Here is a 16,511-nt window from a genome sequence, read left to right as displayed (position 1 = left end):
TTTAAATCATTCAAACAGGATAGGAATCCCAACAGTTAACAGGTATGGGTCAGACTGGCCATAATGTGCAGTCAAAGCCAACTTAAGCTATTTGGCTAGACCCTGTCTCAAAGGATCAAAGGCTAAAGATATAATGTAGAGGTCTAGCCCAGCTCTGAACCTAGACCCTGGTTTTATTTTTCTTTTTGTTTTTAACTGGATTTTTTAAATTTACATTTCAAATGTTATCTCCTCTCCCAGTTTCCCTTCCATAAATCCCCTAATCCATCCCCCCTCCCACTTCTTCTATGAGGGTGTTCCCCCACCCATCCATACACCCCTTCCTGCCTCTCTGCACTGACATCCCTCTACACTGGGGACCCAGCCTCGGCAGGACCAAGGGCTTCTCCCCTCATTGGTGCCCAACAGGGCCATCCTCTGCTACATATGCAGTTGGAGCCATGAATCTGTCCATGTTGTAGCCTTTGGAAAATAGTTTCGTCCCTGGGAGCTCTAGTTGGTTGGTATTGTTGTTCCTATGGGGTTGCAAACCCTTTTAGCTCCTTCAGTCCTTTCTCTAACTCCTCCAATGGGGACCCCTTCTCAGTACAATGGTTGGCTGCAAGCACTCGCCTTTGTATTTGTCATGCTCTGGCTGAGCCTCTTAGCAGACAGGTATATCAGGCTCCTGTCAGCAAGCACTTCTTGGCATAAGCAATATTGTCTGGATTTGGTGGCTCTGTGTGTGTGTGTGTGTGTGTGTGTGTGTGTGTGTGTGTGTGTGTGTGTGTGATATATGTATGATATATATATATATATATATATATATATATATATATATATATATATATATATATATGGGCTGGATTCACAGGAGGGGCAGGCACTGAATGGCCATTCCTTTAGTCTCTGCTACAAACTTTGTCTCCATATCTCCCTCTATGAATATATTTGTTCCCCTATATAAGAAGAACTGAAGCATCCACACATTAGTTGTCCTTCTCGAGCTTCATGTCGTCAGATGATTGTAATTTGGGTAATCTGAGCTTTTAGTCTAATATCCAATTATCAGTGAGTGCATACAATGTGTGATTTTTGTGATCACTCACAATGATATTTTACAGTTCCATCCATTTGGCTATGAATTTCATGAAGCTATTGTTTTTAATAGCTGAGTAGTACTCTGTTGTGTAAATGTACCACATTTTCTGTATCCACTCCTCTGTTGAAGGACATCTGGGTTCTTTCCAGTTTCTGGATATTATAAATAAGGCTGCTTTGAACATAGAGGAACATGTGTCCTTGTTATATGTTGGAGAATCTTTTGGGTGTATGCCCAGGAGTGGAATAGCTAGGTTCTCAGTTAGTACTATGTACAATTTTCTGAGTATCCTCCAGTATGATTTTCAGAATGGTTGTACCAGTCTGCAATCCCACCAACAATGGAAGAGTGTTCCTCTTTCTCCACATCCTTGCCAGCATCTGCTGTCACCTGAGTTTTTGATCTTTGCCATTCTCACTGGTGTGAGGTGGAATCTCAGGGCTGTTTTAATTTGGATTCCCCTGATGACTAAGGATGTCGAACATTTCTTTAGGTGCCTCTCAGCCATTCAGTATTCCTCAGCTGAGAATTCATTGTGTAGCTCCATACCCCATATTTTAATAGGGTTATTTGATTCTCTGGGGTCTAACTTCTTGAGTTCTTCGTACATACTTATATTAGCCCTCGATTGGATGTAGGATTGGTAATCCTCTTTTCCCAATCTGCTGCTTGCTCTTTTGTCCCAATGGCAGTGTCTTTTGCCTTAAAGAAACTTTGCAATTTTATGAAGTCACTTTTGTCAATTCTTGATCTTAGAGCATAAGATGTTCTGTTCGGGATATTTTCCCCAGTGCCCATGTGTTCGAGGTTCTTTCCCAGTTTTTCTTCTATAACTTTGAATGTATCTGGTTTCATGTGGAGGTCCTTGATCCACTTGGACTGGACCTTTATACAGGTCAATAAGAATGAATTTGCATTTTTCTACATTCTGACTGCCAAGTGAAACAGCACTGTTTGCTGAAAAAAACTATCCTTTTCCAACTGGATGGTTTTAATTCCTTTGTCACGGATCAAATGCCCACAGTTGTGTGGCTTCATTTCTAGGTCTTCAATTCTATTCCATTAATCTACCTGTCTATCTCTGTACCAATACCATACAGTTTTTATCATGATTGCTTTGTAATACTGCTTGAGGTCAGGGATGGTGTTTCTCCCAGAAGTTCTTTTATTGTTGAGGATAGTTTTCGATATCCTAGATTTTTTGTTATTCCAAATGAATTTGCTAAGTGCTCTTTCTAAATCTGTGAAAAACTAAGTTGAAATTTTGACGGGGATTGCATTGAATCTGCAGATTGGTTTTTGCCAAGATGGCTATTTTTACAATATTAATCCTGCCAATCTATGAGCATGGGAGATATTTCCATCTTCTGAAATCTTCAATTTCATTCCTCAGAGACTTGAAATTCTTGTCATACAGATCCTTCTTCCTTGGTTCTTGACATACATACTTGCTTGGTTAGGTTCACAACGAGGTATTTTATTTTATTTGTGAATATTGCGAAGGGTGTCATTTCCCTAATTTCCTTCTCAGCCTGTTTACCTTTTAAGAAGAGGAAGGCTACTGATATGTTTGAGTTAATTATATATCCGGCCACTCTATTGAAGTTGTTTTTCAGGTTTATGAGCTTTCTGGTGGAACTTTTGGGGTCACTTAAGTATACTATCATATCATCTGAAAGTAGTAAAATTTTGAATTCATTCCCCTCAATTTGTATCCCTTTCACCTCCTTTTTTTGTCTGATTGCTATGGACAGGATTTCAAGTACTATAATGAATAGGTAAGGACAGAATGGGCAGCCTTGTCTAGTTTCTGATTTTAGTGGGATTGCTTCAAGTTTCTCTCCATTTCATTTGATGTTGGCTACTGGCTTGTATATTACTTTTAATATGTTTAGGTATAGGCCTTGAATTCCTAATCTTTCCAAGGCTTTTAACATGAAGTCATGTTGAATTTTATCAAATGATTTCTCAGCATTGAATGAGATAATCATATGGGTTTTTTTTTAGTTGATTTTGTTTAAGTGGATTACACTGATGAATTTCTGTATATTGAACCACCCCTGCCTCCCTGAAATGAAGTATACTTGATCATGATGGATGATTGTTTGGATGTGTTCTTGGATTCAGTTTGTGAGAATTATATTGAGTATTTTTGAGTCAATATTCATAAGAGAAATTGTTCTGAAGGCCTTCTTTGTTGGGTCTTTGTGTGGCTTAGGTATAAACGTAATTGTGGCTTCATAAAAAGAATTGGGTAGTAGTATTCCTTCTGTTTCTATTTTACGGAATAGATTTGACAATATTGGTATTAGGTTTTCTATGAAGAATTTTCCACTAAACCCATCTGATCCTGGCTTTTTTTTTAAATTCAGAGACTTATAATAATTACTTCTATTTCTTTAGGAGTTATGGGACTGTTTAAATGGTTTATCTTATCCTGATGTAACTTTGGTACTTGGTATCTATGTAGAAAATTGTCCATTTCATCCAGATTTTCTAGTTTTGTCAAATATAGGCTTTTGTAGTAGGATCTGATATTTTTTGTATTTCCTCAGTTTCTGTTCTTATGTCTCACTTTTCACTTGTGATTTTGTTAGTTTGCATACTGTCTCTGTGTCCTCTGGTTAGTCTGGCTAAGAGTTTATCTATCTTGTTGATTTTTCTCAAAGTACCAGCTCCTGTTTTTGTTGATTCTTTGTATAGGTCTTTTTGTTTCTACATGGTTGATTTCAGCTCTGAGATTGATTATTTCCTGCCATCTACTCCTTTTGGGTGTACTTACTTCCTTTTGTTCTAGAGCTTTTAGGGGTGCTGTCAAGCTGCTAGTGTATGCTCTCTCCAGGTTTTTGTTTGTTTGGTTGGTTGGTTTTTGGTTTGGGAGGGTTGCTATGTTTTGTTTTGTTTTGTTTTGTTTTGTTTTGTTTTGTTTTGTTTTGTTTTGGAGGCTATGAGTTTGTCAGAGCTATGAGTTTTCCACTAAACACTGCTTTCATTGTGTCCCATAAGTGTGTACATGTTGTGCCTTCATTTTCATTAAAATCGAAAAAGTCTTTAACTTCTTTCTTTGTTTCTTCCTTGACTAAGTTATCATTGAGTAGAACGTTGTTCAACTTCCATGTGTATGTGGGCTTTCTGTCGTTTTTCTTGTTATTGAAACCCAGACTTAGTCCATGGTGATATGATGGGATGCATGAGATTATTTGACTCTTTTTATATTGGCTGAGGCCTGTTTTGTGACCAATTATATGACTAGTTTCGAGAAGAAACCATGAGGTGCTGAGAAGAAATTCTTTTCATTCTTTTGTTTTAGGATGAAATATTCTATAGATATCTGTTAAATTCATTTGGTTCATAACTTCTGTTAGTTTCTCTGTGTCTCTGTTTAGTTTCTGTTTCCCTGATCTGTCCTTTTCTGAGAGTATGGTATTGAATTCTCCCACTATTATTGTTTGAAGAGTAATGTGTGCTTTGAACTTTAGTAAGATTTCTTTTATAAATTTAGTTGCCCTTACATTTGGACCATAGATATTCAGAATTGAGAGTTCATCTTTTTGGATTTTTCCCTAGACGAATATGAAGTGTCTTTCCCTATTTTTTGGTAGCCTTAGGTTGAAAGTTTATTGCATATTAGAATGGCTACTCCAGCTTGTTTCTTGGGATAATTGCATGGAAAATTGTTTTCCAGCCTTTTACTCTGAGGTAGTGTCTGTCTTTGTCACTGAGATATGTTTCCTATAAGCAGCAGAATGCTTCCTGTACGCAGCAGAATGCTGGGTCCTCTTTATTTTTCCAGTTTGTTACTCTATGTCATTTTATTGAGGAATTGAGTCCATTGATGTTAAGAGATATTAAGGAACAGTGATTGTTATTTCCTGTATTATTGTGGTTAGAGGTGAAATTAGGTTTGTGTGGCTAACTTTTTGGTTTGTTGCAGGAAGATCACTTTATTGCTTTTTCTAGGGTATAGTTTCTTTATTTATGTTGGGGTTTCCATTTATTATTCTTTGTAGGGCTGGATTTATAGAAAGATATTGTGTAAATTTCATTTTGTCATAGAATATCTTGGTTTCTCCATCTATATTGCTTGACAGTTTTGCTGGATATAGTAGCCTGGGCTGGCATTTGTGTTCTCTTAGGGACTGTATGACATCTGCCAAGGATCATCTAGTTTTCACAGTCTCTGGTGAGAAGTCTGATGTAACTCTAATAGGTCTGCCTTTATATGTTACTTTGCATTTTCCCTTACTGCTTTTAATATTATTTGTTTGTTTTGTGCATTTACTGTTTTGACTATTATGTGACATGATGAATTTCTTTTCTGGTCTTTTCTATTTGGAGTTCTGTACGTTTCTTGTATGTTTATGGGCATCTCTTTCTTTAGGTTAGGGCTGTTTTTTCTATAATTTTGTTGAAGATATTTACTGGTCCTTTAATTTGCGAGTCTTCACTCTCTTCTATACCTATTATTCTTAGGTTTGATCTTCTCATTGTGTCCTGGATTTTCAAGATGTTTTAGGTTAGGACCTTTTTTCATTTTACACTTTCTTTGATGGTTGTGTCAATGTTTCCTATGGTATCTTCTGCCCCTGATATTCTCTCTTCTATGTCTTGTATTCTGTTAGTGATGCTTGAATCTATGATTCCTGATCTCTTTCCTAGATTTTCTATCTTCAGAGTTGTCTCCATTTGTGATTTCTTTATTGTTTCTATTTCCATTGTTAAATCATGTGTGGTTTTGTTCAATTCCTTCACCTGTTTAGTTGTATTTTCCTATAATTTTTTAAGGGATTTTTGTGTTTCCTCTTTAAGGGCTTCTACTTGTCTACCTGTGTTGTCCTGTATTTCTTTAAGGGAGTTATTTATGTGCTTCTTAAAGTCCTCTATCCTCATCGTGAGGTGTGATTTTAAATGTAAATCTTGCTTTTCCAGTAAGTTTGGATATCCAGTATTTGCTTTGGTGGGATAACTGAGCTCTGATGATGCCAAGTAGTCTTGGTTTCTGTTTCTTAAGTTCCTGCACTTGCCTTTCACCATCTGGTTTTCTTTGGTGTTAGTTGGTCTTGCTGTCTATGACAGTAGCTTGACACTCCTACAAGTCTGTGTGTGTCAGTGCTCCTGGAGACCAGTTTTTTCACAGTGGGATCTGGGTACAGAGAGCTGAGTCACAGGGTCAGCTCCAGGCACAGGTGGAAACCAGAAGGAACCTGTTTCAGTCTGCTCCTAGGTTCCTGTGTCCAGACAGCTCCAGGCAAGTTGCTCTTGGGACAGGAATATGAGCAGAAGTGGTGGTCTCCCCTGAGCTCTCAGGATTGTCCACACTTTTGAGAGTCCAGCTTTCTCCCCACAGGATCTGGGGAGAGCTCTGGGACCTGGTCAATTCTGGGCCCAGGTGTCCTGGGGGCTCCAGGGTGGTCCCTAGGAGCAGAAGTAGTGGTCTTACCTCTTCTCTCAGGTCTTCATTTAGCTTTCACACAACACAAAGTATAAAACACTCCTTCCAAAGAAAACGCAAAGTACAATTTAGAAAACGTGGTCGTAAGTTCTAAAGGACTGACTAATCGTGATTCTCTAACTCACAGTGTCATGTGAGTATCAATTTGGATGCTTTAGTTTTACTCTTGTAAAATACATCTTTTGATTTGCTTGAAGTTATTTCATAGAAGAAGAATCTCATTACTTTCAAAAATGTTTGAGAAATTTAACTGTGTTCTTTCATTCATGCATCATAACTGTAAGTCTTTGTGTTATTATTTTGTTTTTTTTTTTTTCAGCTCCTCTGACTGATAAGCCACCTAAACTTTTGTATCCCATGGAAAGTAAACTGACAATTCAGGAGACTCAACTAGGTGAGTAATTTTTCAATTCTACTTAAAGCGCCTTTCTCCAGTATATTTCAATAGCTAAATAAGCCTAAATGACAGTTATACTATAAACTGTAAACATTGTTCCCTGAAACATATTCTTTGGAACCAAATGATGCATATCATATTTAACAATTGTTGGTAAGAAGATAAGCTTAAGATTTTAATGATATTATTATAGCATATTATAGCATCAAACTGTAATGTTTGAATTGGTTTTAAAATAGTATGGAAGTGTTTGACATAAAATACTCCCTAATACATTAAACTACAATTTTTGAAATTGAGAAAAGGGTGCAAGTTCATCAAAATAAATGTCAGTATTATTTTAAAAACACGTTAAAATGTAATCTAAATAAGAGATATACCTCTGTGGTAGAGTATTTGTTTGGTAGTACAAGACCTGAGATTTGATTCCTAGTGCTGCTTATTGATAATTTAGAAATATACTGCTGAATTCTCATGAATGCTCATGTTTGTATACACCTTGCAGTAAGTTCTGCAAACATGTATTTCTAAGGAATTGGGTAAAATTTGAAAAATCTTGAATCAAAAGAAAAAGGTTCATCATAGTAGTTTGTTGTAGTGAATATACCAAAAGAAAGTCTTATTATGCTAATTACATTTTTCATAATATATTACCAAAATGTAAGCAAGTCATCTTTGATAAATAAACTAGGATATTTGGACATGAGATCATGAACACAATACATTTGCTATAAATATTAAATTCTATACTAATTAGAATTTTAATATGTTTATATTAAACATATTAAGTATGAGATTTTTGTCTCATTTGGGTGCATACAGTTGTATCAAATCTCTTAATCAAAATATATATACTATATTATATTTTCTTACATTTTAAATTTATTTCAAATGATCTATAAAGATAGAGAAATAGATGACATACATAGAACAAAGATTTTTAGAAATGTATTTGCTTTTATTAACTAAGTTAAAAGATTTTCAAACATATATTTCGATACATATACATTCATTCTGTTAAGGAACTTCTTACATTAATCATTCAAGAATGAAAATGCACTTAATTTTTACAACCAATAAGGATCTATTGTCCATGTAGCTACTAATTCTTAAGTCTAAATTTAGAAAAAAAAGTGTGAATCAATTTTTTTAAACAAAGATTAAAAATGTGATGACCTTTACTAGTAACAGCCACACTTTAGGCTGCACAAAGATGTAGTGATGGTTTGGGAACCATTGAATTTCTAATACCAGAAATGCTTTACTTAGTAACTTAAAGGATAAACATATGCAGGGTACATACAGGTAAGGAAGTAAATATGCTGCTTTGATAGCAAATCTGAGCCTTCTGGACTAATGTTATCATACAAGTAATATGATGTTTATTTTGAGATGAAAGACTAAATAGCATAACATAATGTCATAAATAAAGCAAATAAACTAAATTTGTATCTTTTGTGTACTTAATATATTATACTTTATTGTTATTTTAGAAATACATCTTAAAATATAAAATTCTTATGAATTACCATGCTTGATCACATCTTACAATCACATCTAGAAATGAGTATTTCGGGAGTTATATAAAATTCTTGGAACAAGAAGAAAGAGGACTGATAGTAGCAGATAGTTGTAGTAAATATAACGAAATGCAATCTTAAGTCTCTAATTGTAAGTATTAAGTAGACAACACCATTAAAAAATTTATGGTTGATGCTTGTCTGTTGGTTTCCTTTCATTATCCATAATTTTGAATGAATGAAATTGGTCTTTACCGCTTACGATTCAAAATTGGAATAATTTGTTAGGCTTTTTTTTTAATATTGCTTTTTCTTAAATGAACTCATAAAAGCTAACCAACCACATCAAACTGAGTTGAAAAGGTCTTATGCAATGGGGAATGGTTTTCTATGCATTCATTTGAAGAAACATGGAAATACCTTTTAACAAAGTACTAACTCCTTTATTGACACTAATCTAAGAAACGTGAGCTTTATTGAACCACCAATTGAACTAAAGGCCTCAATCAGAAATTTTGATTATTTTATTCAATATTTCATAATATTTTCTGATTCCTGTTTTCAGCACATAAATAATTTACTAAAGGGAGGAACATAGAAACTGCTTGGCTCTTTGAGTAACAGTTTATTTGAAAGAACTATCTTCCTTTTACTGCTAATGGTCGAATAACTTATCCAAAAGGGATATGGGTGGCATCAATGCCTCAAATTTTAGCATTCTGGAGGTGGAAGTAAAAGGAGTGTGAGTTTCAGGTGTGCCTGGGTTACCTGGTTCTGCCTATATCATGTTTGGGTACTTAGTAAACCTTTGAAAGAAAAGGAATGAAATTGAAAAGTATTATTGAAGGATCCTAGACAGCTAAGAGTACCAATTTTTAACGTTTCAACTTGACTTTTCATTTATGTAAAGATTTTAATTTTGCCCATTCTTCATTAGGAAAGCTATCAGTCTCAAAAGTCTGAATATATGACATTCAGATCCTATGAACAGGGGCTAAGCGAAGTATCATTGAGTAGTATTAGGAGCTATGTAACCGGTTTTAGTCATGAGCGCTCTCTCTCTCTCTCTCTCTCTCTCTCTCTCTCTCTCTCTCTCTCTCTCTCTCAAATGAAGTTTCTCCACCTCCAAGAAAATATAATTGGCCATCAGTTCACGTTTCAGTCTCAAACTGCAAATTGAAATATGGCCTTGTTTTTTAGGTCAGTGGTTAAAAAGCTGATAAGAAAGGTCTTGACCGTGGTATTAGAAACGTATCTAGAGCTATACAAAGCTGTGCAGCTATGTGTTTGATCATCTAATTTTCATGTTCTGGGTGAAGCCAATATATATCCAATCAGCTCTGGTAACTAAATATTGAGATCTGCCTGTGAGGAACAGCAGCTGTTGAGTAATCATGAGCATCTGAGTTGAAATCCTCAGCAGCCAGAGAAGAAGCACGTGTGGTAATATCTATGCGATTGTTAGGAGCTGAGAGACAAGGGAGTCATTGGGCCTTGCTGGAAGACAGCTCAGCTCAGGTTCAGTGAGAGATCCTGTCTCTGTGCAACAACTTGAAGAGTCATAAAGCAAGACACTTGGCATCTTTTTCATAAAGTCACATTTGCACTAGCAATTGCACATATTGGTGTGTTTATACCACACCTAAACTCTACTCCCTCTCTCACGTACACAGACACATACACTAAGAAGAAGATGGCATACAGCTATTTCATTCAGAGGATTTCCTCTCATCTCCACATTCAGTTCTCATACTCACCATGCCTCTCTGAGGCCCTATGTGTCCTGCTCTAATTACTTCACCTTCTCGAATAAGAAATTTCTGGTATGAATAATTTAAACGTTGTCACTGAGGAAACAAACGGCAGCAAAACCCAGAGAACCTAGGAAGAAAAGTGACAAAATGTTAGGTAAATTCATATAAAATATGCAAAAGAATAGGTTTGAATTGCAATAAATGTATGATGCCAGCCTGGAATTTCTGCTTCAATTGGCCTCTGTATGCTATTTCTAAATGTTAAAAAAAAGTTGTCTTTTTTAAATCACATAAACATATGGACAGAGATTTTTCAGGGAGAGGGGCAAGAAGCCTAGAGGCCACACTCTAGAACTGGAAAGGTCAATCCAGGAACTGAAGCCAGCTCAGACTGTTGTAGTCCAAGGAATCAATAGGTACACTTGACTTGCTGAGCTTGAGCTCTGCTGCTCAATGATCTGTCCTGTCTGCATGGCCAGGAACCCGTTCTTTGAAGCTTTGAGAGTAAAGTATAGCGTCTGCTATTGTTACTAGAGATTCAGTGAGTAGGAATCAAACTTAGCTTTGACATAGTGTGCAACGTTATATTTACATCTCAGATTTGACTAGTACAAAAGGCTTCCACCTCCAATATTCCTACAAGACAATGTGATGAGGAGCTTGAGCTAAAGAACCTGCCCAGACCTACTCTAATTTATCTTTAGTAACTTCACTTTAACAGTAACTGTATTTAAAAGCAAATATTTTTGCTTTTGACTATGTAACAAGGGCTTTCCAGATGTTAATACATAAAGGAAAACAATTGACAAAAAAGCTTAGATTTGTACAAAACTCTTGGTAAATGGACACATACATATATAAAGTTTTTACGCTACTATACATTGGTACTACTTTCTTAGTTTAACTCTATTATAATGTGCAAAACTTTAAATTGTGGGAAATTCAAAGAAAGTGACTAAAATATATATAACAGTTCCCAGTCAATAATTTTGTAGGAAAAATTTCTTGTCATGGAAATCATATCTCAGTTTACTGGGTTGTTAATATAGTTAATTGTTGAAATATGCTTTACTGCTGTGTTTTATATGTTGTAAAAATGTTATTATATATGGTATATGAAATATATTTATTAAAATACATAGTTTAGTTTTAATTCAAATAAAACACTATAGAAAATTATCTTATGGAGTGAAAAATAGTTCGATTTTATAGGTTTCTTAGGCCTGTATGCAAAGTTGTTGTTATTCTCTTGAATCAAAGAATCCATTTTTTTATGATTACTACTTTACTGTAATTAACTGGAAAAAAATTCTTTCATTTCTGAAGTTGGGAAATTTAATATCAATACCTCAGAAAAAAATAATTGCTTAGGTATTACATTTGGTGGGCAGATCTGAAAGTGACTTAGTATACTGTTTCGATTTTTAATAATATATTAGTAGAGTGTGAAATGATGCCAGTATGACTTTCCTTCCCATCGAAAGGAACACTGACTGGGTGTTTGCTTTTCTTTCTATACAGAAAAAACAATAACATCCAAATTCTCCATTTTTGTAAAAAAATAATGTTTTTTCCCACTTGACAAATACATAAACATTAGCCTAACTGTACTTTCTCAAATAAAGTTTGTTAGACATAAGAGAGCAACACTTTCACTTTAGTGACCTTGGTTTCTTCTTAGTCATAGTTTGAGCTGACCAGAACCACAGATTATTAATTCGAAATATATAAAAGCCTACATAGTCTTTACTTCCACTGAAAATTTCACAAGTCAGGCTTCTATCATCTGCATTGCTCTCAACAGCCTTATCTTCCAGGCTCCCACAGAATAACTCACTGACCAAAGTCCAAAGGCCACCACCATCATCCCAAAACCACATGATCGGGTTTGCAATCATGTGGGTCAGCAATGCCTGACAATGTATTCCTTATCTTTGTCTTCGTTATAGTTTCTACTGCTGTGATAAGACACCATGACTTAAAGCATCATGGAAAATAAAAGGTCAATTTATCCTTCTAAGAGAAATCAAAACAGAAATTCAGGGTAGGAACTTAGAGGTAGGAACTGAATTTATGGAGCAATGATGTTGTTTACTGGCTTGTTTCTCATAGTTTGCTACTCATGGCTTGCTCAACCTGCTTTACTGATAGCTATTAGGACTATCAGCCCACTGGTGTCACTGCCTACAGTGAGCTGGGGAGGATCCTGGGAGGATTTGGTGTAGTAAGTGAGAGATGGATATGACCAAGGTACATTGAATACATGTATGAATTTTGTTTAATAAATAAAATTTTAAAACATAGATACTATAATAACAGGGCATCTTTACAATCATTGTGGGAATGTATTCAAGATAATGCAAGAAAGGATTAGATCATCTCCTGGTATATATTAGTCATCAATAAGTGTTAAGTTTTAAGTGTAGAAATATTTTCATGCAATAGATAGAGTATTGATATGTCCTTTGAACACCAGTGTTTGTTCATGCTTATCTACTTTCCAGGATGCAATTCTATGGCAACATATATAAGCTACATTGTAGGCTGGATACTATTTTGCAAAATTAGGTTCTATCTCCCCTTAACAAAACGCATGGATATAAATCTTTACAATTAAATATGCCTATAGATTTACCTTTCATTTTTTATTTCTTAATCATAATTTCTGTCAATATATGTGTATATATACATATATATTATATATTACTATATACCAGGTACATAGTTATAAAATAATAACACGTTCCCTAGTCATACATTTTAAAAAAGTTTATTAGACACTGTGCAACAAAATGTTTATATATGAGCAACAAAAAGAAAATGAAGTATGTTTAAAATTATGATTCTAAAAGAATAGAATTCCGGTGTATTTCATAAGACTAGAAACACTGAGACTAATTTTATAAACAAAGCATCAAAGCATTCTTCTTGTCAAGCTTCTCATGAATGGTTTTGTGCTAGTCATATCAGTTTGACTGAAAAAAGTAAAAACATTCTTTTCCTGTGAGAATCACTGCTATCAGGAAGCTTTCTAAATCACTCCTAATTATTGAAGTTCACTAGAAGAAAAAATATAGTGAGTGTCCTATGTTAACAAGAACTGCTCCTGAATTTGCAAAGTAAATGCCAATTTATGAGAAATAAACCCATCAAAGGATATTATAGTGTAGAATATTGAAAAAGGTTTCAGAACAAGAGCAAGCATGCCCCATGTGACTGATGGCCATTAAAAGGGAGACTATAAAAAGACTCACATCATTTAGAGTTTGAATATAGCGAAAGATGTTCATCCATAAATTTCCTCTTGAATTTTGGCTAAGTAAATGAGAACTACTAAATTATATGCAGACTCTCCATGAAAAAAATAACTTGTGCGTGAATGTGGTTATGAAACGAATATTCCAGTATTTTATGGTATAATGTTAAAACACTTAGCATTCCAGTCAAACCTCACTCTACCAACTAAGTATGCTCCTACTGATCTGTGGGTAAATTGAATCATCATCATTTCAAAGAAGTGCTCCCTTCATTTTTGATTGATTTCTAATTAGTAGTGGCTTAACATGTCAGTTTTAAGAGTCTCTGTCCCCCAGTCACTTTTAAGCAGCTAATGATCACTGAAAGATTTATATTCACAAGGGAAATATGCTATTTAAAGATACTCTATGGTGAATGATTTTATATGAGAATCCTTTTGTAATTGAATAATCATATTCATTACTTCTCTCTGTGGTAATGCAGATTTTTACACTATCATAAGATGGGGTTCACTGATTTAAAACTGCAAGTGCCATTGTCCTGGACAAAGGATCACCTACCCATCATCACCAATATTCCTTTTAGTCTGTCAGTAGAAAAATGTGGAAACTGTCTCCCTCCTAATAGAGAGTAGTAAACTTTATTCATTAGTTTCATAACCAATGGTATTTTCTTCTAATTTGATTAACTTAAAAGTGATATTGTAAACTCTACTGCTGAAATAATGACAACATCTCATATTTAATCAGGTCAAACTGCATTGTTTTCATGGGTTATGTGTGTTGAAGGCCATTTTGCTCAATTACTCACTTCCATTTTGTTGAAATGCAAACCAACAGAGTGCCCCAATGCAGTTTATGATCCATAGTCTTAACCAGGTGAAAGTTCTGATTACTTTTTATTAGAATATATTGTTATTAGTTGTCTTAAGTTAAGGGTTTCCTTGGGAAACTTCTATATATGTATCTAATAACACTTTCACATTGTCTTAGTTAGGGTTATACTGCTGTTAACTACGACCAAGGCAACTATTATAAGAACATATAATTGGGACTGGCTTACAGGTTCAGAGGTTCAGTCCATTATCATCAAGGTAGGAACAAGGCAGCATCCAGGCAGGCATGGTGCAGGAGGAGCTGAGAGTTCTACATCTTCATCTGAAGACTGCTAGCAGAATACTGACTCCAAGGAAGAAAAAACATGGGTATTAAAACAGACACCCACAAGACCACACCTACTCCAACAAGGCCATACCTCGCAACAGTGCCATTCCCTGGGCCATGCATATACAAACCATCACACACATATTCACCCAACGTATTACTCTTTATTAAAAGGAAAAATGTATTTTTATTTTTCACAAATTTATATGGCTCTTTTCATTATATCATTATATCATATTATCATTATATCATATATCATTATTTCATTATATCATTTTATTACCTCATTTTACCATTTTTAATATAAAAATTTATGTAATGTGATTTAACTTATAGCTTTATGAACGAAATTATCAAAAATATTTTTAAACATATACTCCCTATGTAGAGTAACCATACAGTTTTAAAACCTAAACACTCCAGCAATTTATAATGTATAATAAGAAACTAAGGGGCTGATGTGATACTCAGAGGTTAAGAGCACTGGCTGCCATCCCAGAGGATCAGGTACAGTTCCCAGCACCCACATAGGTGCTGTTTGTAACTTCAGTTCCAGAGGATCTGACACTCTCACACAGACATACATGCAGGCAAATTATCAATACACAAAAACATAAAATAATTAAGAAAGTAAATAGAGACATTGTCCAAAAAAGTTTTTTTAATATTGAATAACAGAAAAAAATTAAAAATCTAGTAGAGTTTTGTTTTTCAAAATTCACCTGTTTTGAAATAAATCGCAATGTAACTTCACCTCTGGTGGGGAAGAAGAGAAAGCTGTGAAGTTGTATAGGACTCTAAAGGAGTCAGTCATCTCCTTCCCCACCTTCTTCTGACCAATTACCTCCTCAAACTCACAGACAAATGAGTTTCTAGTTTAACAGAAGTAGAACTTCCCTTGGACTTCCCTGCTAAAAGTTGTAATTACAAAAAGTTAGCAGCTCTTTGAATAGGAAGATATTAAGGGTATATATATATATATATATATATATATATATATATATATATACATATATAAACATATATACATATTATATACATGTATATGTGTGTATATGTGTATATATAAACCGTGTGTGTGTGTGTGTGTGTGTGTGTGTGTGTGTGTGTGTTTGGTTTTTTGAGACAGGTTTTCTTTGTTTAGTCCTGGCTGTCCGGGAACTCACTCTGTAGAACAAGTTGAACTCAGAGGTTGACATGCCTCTCCCTCCCAAGCTCTGGGATTAAAGGCATGTGCCACCACTGCCTGCCCAAGGAAATGATATATATTATTCTCCAGGAAAAAAAGATGAATTGAGCACATCAAGCCAACACCAAAAACATTGTACTTGCAGTCCTAGGCAAAACTGTCATTATTGCTATAAATATTCAGTAAAAATATCTTGTGAGATATTTTTAGGAGAAATTCAGAAAATGTTTTAGTTTCCCTTCCTAAAAGAAAATGTCCTGATGAACATGCATTCACAGATGAGAATGGCATTATCTTGGCAAATTTATGGTTTTGTAATTAATTGATTTCCTGAAATCCTTCCTGGAAAATGTATTATTTTGACCAAAATTATTTGAGCTAAAATTATATCATATTATTCCTAGATACTCTAATACTCTAATTATTATTCACAACCTGTTATAAGTAATTTTAATATTATCTTTAGAATTTTCCACAACAAATTACTATATATATATATATATATATATAATTTTGTGCATGTCTATTTGTAATGATTAATAAAGACTTCCTTTGCTAAGAAAAATAGGTTTCAATTCAAAGGGATTTCTTAAGCCTTTTAGCTAAAGAGTGGAAGTGATAGACTTATATATTGAAAGATCAAACAAATGATATTTTGATTAGAAGTATTAGTGTTATTTCAGCTTGTGATGACATT

General features: G+C 34.6%; 1 protein-coding gene across 1 annotated transcript in view; it reads left to right on the top strand.

The window, feature by feature from the left end:
* Il1rapl1 (interleukin 1 receptor accessory protein-like 1) overlaps positions 1–16,511 on the top strand; it is a 1,504,224-nt gene that overhangs the window by 1,170,102 nt on the left and 317,611 nt on the right. The window contains exon 6 of the mRNA NM_177935.3: positions 6,853–6,927. Within this exon, the coding sequence (NP_808796.2) occupies positions 6,853–6,927 (75 nt within the window). The remainder of the gene's footprint in view (positions 1–6,852; positions 6,928–16,511) is intronic.

Source organism: Rattus norvegicus, chromosome X (assembly GCF_021556685.1).
Source record: "Rattus norvegicus strain SHRSP/BbbUtx chromosome X, alternate assembly SHRSP_T2T, whole genome shotgun sequence".
Taxonomy (NCBI): Eukaryota; Metazoa; Chordata; class Mammalia; order Rodentia; family Muridae; genus Rattus; species Rattus norvegicus.
This window is presented reverse-complemented; position numbering and strand designations above follow the sequence as displayed.